This window comes from Frankliniella occidentalis, unplaced genomic scaffold, assembly GCF_000697945.3.
Source record: "Frankliniella occidentalis isolate FOCC.00 unplaced genomic scaffold, Focc_3.1 Scaffold360, whole genome shotgun sequence".
Classification (NCBI taxonomy): Eukaryota; Metazoa; Arthropoda; class Insecta; order Thysanoptera; family Thripidae; genus Frankliniella; species Frankliniella occidentalis.
Genome location: NW_026267483.1, coordinates 93,615 through 98,119, shown reverse-complemented (window position 1 = coordinate 98,119; position 4,505 = coordinate 93,615). Strand labels below are relative to the sequence as shown.

At 46.2% G+C, this 4,505-nt stretch overlaps 2 protein-coding genes across 3 annotated transcripts in view; both read left to right on the top strand.

The window, feature by feature from the left end:
* Positions 1–4,505, top strand: part of LOC113216566 (uncharacterized) — a 31,660-nt gene that overhangs the window by 6,263 nt on the left and 20,892 nt on the right. The gene's annotated exons all lie outside the window — the stretch shown is intronic.
* LOC127751142 (uncharacterized) lies at positions 973–3,552 on the top strand. 2 transcript variants are annotated; one of them, XR_008011995.1, is made up of 3 exons: positions 973–2,894; positions 2,975–3,158; positions 3,259–3,552. XR_008011995.1 is itself a non-coding variant. In XM_052274246.1 (2 exons), exons 1-2 carry the CDS (start codon positions 3,000–3,002, stop codon positions 3,436–3,438), a joined length of 339 nt encoding a protein of 112 aa, XP_052130206.1. In that variant the 5' UTR covers positions 973–2,999; the 3' UTR covers positions 3,439–3,552. The 2 variants fall into 2 exon arrangements, 1 of the variants encoding a protein (XP_052130206.1); XM_052274246.1 differs by having other exon boundaries at positions 973–3,158.

Genomic DNA, 4,505 nt, shown 5'->3' with positions numbered 1-4,505 from the left:
GGGGGGTAGCAGGGTCACCGGCGGCACTCACTCGGCCACCCGCTGCCGTTACAGACCCCGACGAGACGCCTGCCCTCGACCACTTCAGGGCCACTCGAATGATGCATCAATTTTTACTCCCGTTGAAATAATCCCCCATAATAAAGAGGGGACAAGCGCGTCGTACGTGGCGTGCAAGCCTACTATGCAAGGTGTCCCATAGGGCCTGTACTTTTGTTTGGCGATTCAGACGTGTGGGTGAGTACAGTCTGGCCAAAAAACAAAAGTACAGGGCCGCTGTGGGACACACACACTAAATGACTCAATGTTCCGTCACGCCCCTTTCGCAGCCACCCGGGGCGTGCCGCCGTCGGGCCGCGACACCAGGGGCCGGGACATGCCCGAGCACGACCAGCTGTCCGCGCCGGCCTCCTCCGCGCACAAGGCCGCCAGGCTCCCTCTCAAGGCGCCGCCCCAGGCTGTGCCCGGGGTCTTCATCGTGCACGCGGCGCCCTTCTCGGTGCCTCTGGACGCCGAGGCGACGCACACGACCGTGTCCCAGCGGCCGGTAGATGGGCTGCTCACGTCCACTGAACCCCGACGAGGGCGCGCGGCGGCCACGGTCGGCCGGTCACGGCGACGGCCGCCTTGGGCTCTCTGCCCCACCCCCACCCCCGGCGACACCGACGACACAGTCGCCGCGAATGCGCTTGAAATTAGCAGCAGCGACAAGGGCACTGAAACGTGCCAGGTGGTTGGCAACCAAAAACTATGAGCCACAGCAACAATTACGCCTATGGCATAAATCAATCCGGAGAAATAGACGCAAGAGATATTCGATGAAACCATGTACAAAACGCACGCTTCAAGAAAAACAGTTATTTTTGGAGCACAAACGGTAAAACCATCAACATTTATGATGTACATGTGTCTAATGGCAGTAGTATATGTCAAGCTCGACAAAAAGAAGTAAATAAATTGAAATTTTTTATATGTCTCACGGCAGTGCGACGCTACTCGCAGCCGGGCCGCCACTCCCTGTGTCCAGGGGGTGGAAGCGGCACTCTCCTAACGCTGCCAGCAGCTACTGACGCAGCACAGACCCCGCCGCCCGCCTGGAGCTGGCGCTTGCAGGAGCTGCAGGCAGCGCCGGAAGTGCGAAAGCGGTAGTCTTCTAGACTCTGAGCCCCACAAGACGCCCACTAAGCCCCCGTCGTCGGATGAAAGCAGCAAGACATCTGATCAAGAGATCACGGCGAAGAACGGTTTGAGCTAGGTATACCTGAAATTTTTCGTGTAGCTTTTTAGGATAACTAGCTACATGTACGCCTGACCACGTCTTGCGTAACAGGCTTCGCAAAAGAACACTGTTAAGCTGAGACGCATCTGGCGCACATATAGCTAGGCCTGCGGTGCCGACACCCGAGACTCTCGTCTCTGGCTTTCTTTGTCAGTTAATGGTAAATACGCGGTGTCAAGCGAAATATACTTGCGAAATGAGGATCTGAGCCGCCTCAACACACTCGCGACTACGATTTCAGAGAAAATGTCGTGATTTTTATTTGAAATGTTGCACTTTCTCTCAGGTGTTAACCTTGCCCTCGGTACCAAGTCTCACTTATTTCTATCACAATTTTCGATTAATGTATGAAATGATGTTTGCACACCTGGTTTTAGTAATGAACAATTTTATATCTTTCATTTCATCACTGCACTTCTGAAAGTCATTTAGTCAATGAACACCACTTTTGGTTCATATGTTTTGGAACTGTCGATTTGATTTGCTTTGTTTTCTCGTGTTACTTCAATACATTCTAAATGTTTTATTACTTTTGCCCGGTTTTTTTAGGTCTATTTGTGAGTAACTGATTATATACAATGAGTATGGATCCATTGTCACCATGGGACAACACAATTCCTCAAATTCTGCTGTATTCTTCCCCATTAAATTCTGATTTTAAGTATATTCCCACCATAGGGCTTACGAATTTATCAAACACTTGTTTTTTGAATTCTTTCCTTCAGGTATTGAAATTTAATTCTTATGTTCACATTTATATTAAAAACATGGTAATTCTTTTTAATACTGTGTTAATTTTTTAATATGATCAGCAGGCTTTGTTTCACCTTCCTAAATTTACAAACTGGGTTGTATCAGACTCACTCCACTTCTCACGTTGTGAACACTGCATGCTATGTACTCTTTCCTATACGCTTCAAAATATGCTTGTCTGCCAAACTTCAGCCACTGCCATTTCACCTGTAGAGTTGTGTAGATTGCTTCGAGGTATACTCTCTTCAGTTTTCCTATACCTATCTTTGTTTTTCTGAAATGTGTGTACTGTGTGCCACATTAATTTATCTCATTTTGTGTAGTGGTAATTGTTTGTCTGTAGGTTTGAAACTAAACTGGGGATCGCAAGAAGATGCAAATGATTTTATTGTATCTCTTCTGCAAAAAATACAAGAAGATTTCTTGGATCGGAACGGAGAGCTGAAGTAAGTAAAATTATGTAGTAGTATAATCAAACTTGCCCTGGTCTCTTCTTTTCCTTTGTAGAAGTGTTTTAGATTACTGCAGCAAGAAGACTACCCCTATAGACTGCATTTTTGGTTTCTGGGTCCAGACTGAAGGTGAGCGTGGAGTAACTTTGCTATGTAACTGTTACACAAATATAAGAAGTTTATATGTTTTTAAAATTCCTTTACTATTCCATCCAAGTTGAATGTAGTGTGGACTACTGCAAGAATGTTTCAAAGACATATATGCAGATGCAGGAGCTACAGGTTGACCTCTCTGAAACCATACAACAGGGTCTTGACAATTTTTTCCTGGAGGAGAAACTCATTGTGAAGCGTGTAATCGGATAAATGTGTGCTCACGCAGACTGAAATTGTATACAACCTGTTCAGAAGTACTTATTGTTCAACTCAAAAGGTAATGTGTTTCTTGAAAGTTCATGTGAGATTTTCCTTATTTGGTTTCTCTTTTTAGATTTGACAACAATCTCCAGAAAGATATGAGGAGTGTCGAAATCAACCAGAAAGTTTCTGTGGCAGGGAGGGCATACAATCTCTGCAGTGCAATCGTGCACTATGGAGGAACCCCTTCAGCTGGCCACTATAAGGCCTATGGCCAGTGCCCTGATAAAAGTTGGGCTCTTTTCAATGATGACGAGGTATAATGGAAGCAGATTCCTGCCCATATAATAACAATATTTTGTCTGCAGATGAAAATATTCATTGCATTTATGGTATTTTGATCCACTCATCTGACAGGTTTCTCTTGATAGAAAATGCGACCTATCTCTTGAGGAGGTAAAAAGCCAATGTTGCATTCTAATGTATGAAAAGGATGAGCAGGATGGTGCTAGTCACATTTCACCTCTTCAAAGTGTACTACAGCCAGGGGTTGCCTCACTAATTTCTAAACAGCCAGTAAGTGGAGCAAAATGTTAAAATTATTTACCCCTTTGTTGTTGTTGCGGGGCAAACTCAAAGACGACGGGTTTAAGCGATCATGTTCTTGAAGAAATCGCGGGACAGAAATCGCCACCGGCAGGCCAAGCAGGCCCGGCCCCTGCCGAACGGAGTTGCCGGCGGAGCGAAGCGGAGCTGGCAACTTCATTTGGCGGAAGGTCGGGCCTGCTTGTTGATGAGTATGAAAACTTCACCCAGGGGGGTGGGGGAGGGAGGGTGCGAGGCAAGGACTAGTGACGCGGCCATAAAGGGGCCCGAAGGGGTGGGGAGCACGCGACCGGCGTAAAAGCCCCTCCCCGAGGACCTTAAATGCAGCCTGACCCTCGCCACGACCGGTCCGGAGGGAATAGAACGCGCGGGCTTCCTGTTCATGATCACCGACCAGGTGAGCGTGTACAGTCAAGTGCCCTAAATACGGACTAGCGTCCAAAATACGGACACTTTGCAGTTTTCTACTAGTAAAGCCCCTAAATCGAAAACGGGTATCCGGAATATAGCTGCCGAGGGTTCGCTGGAAAGGTTAGACCTTCTAGAATCTAGATTTGAAGAAATATTCTCCGATATCTTCCATACTGTTCCCTCCAAAAAATACCAAACTTGCATTTTGGGGCGCCACGAAAACGGACAATTTTTATACTGCTTTGCAAGAATGTGGGGATCTCAACGGTGGGTGATCGCCCAACTTTCAGGTTGACATATGTGAAACTAAGACTCTTCACCTACAAGATGACACAAGAATATTATTTTTATGTCACTTGTGTAAAGTTTGAGAAGCGATTTCCGAAAGTCTCCTAAACACGGACAGAAGATTTTACATGCAAAAGTAACTGCTGTCCGTATTTAGGGCACTTTAAACGACTTTAAAAATGATCTTTAAGCAATTCTGGCGCCTAAACTATACCAGATGAGAAAATTTCACCGGCAGGGTAAGGTCAAATTTTTTCATGAAGTTTTCATTCCCCCCAACAATTTTTCACTTTTCATAATTTTTAAAGGCTGTCCGTATTTAGGGCGCTTAGGCCCCTAAATACGGACACTCTTCTAGC

Coding starts and splice junctions, on each gene's coding strand:
- LOC127751142 (XM_052274246.1), top strand. CDS start 3,000: ATGAGGAGTGTCGAAATCAACCAGAAAGTTTCTGTGGCAGGGAGGGCA. Junction 3,159..3,258: donor CTCTTTTCAATGATGACGAG/GTATAATGGAAG, acceptor CTCATCTGACAG/GTTTCTCTTGATAGAAAATG.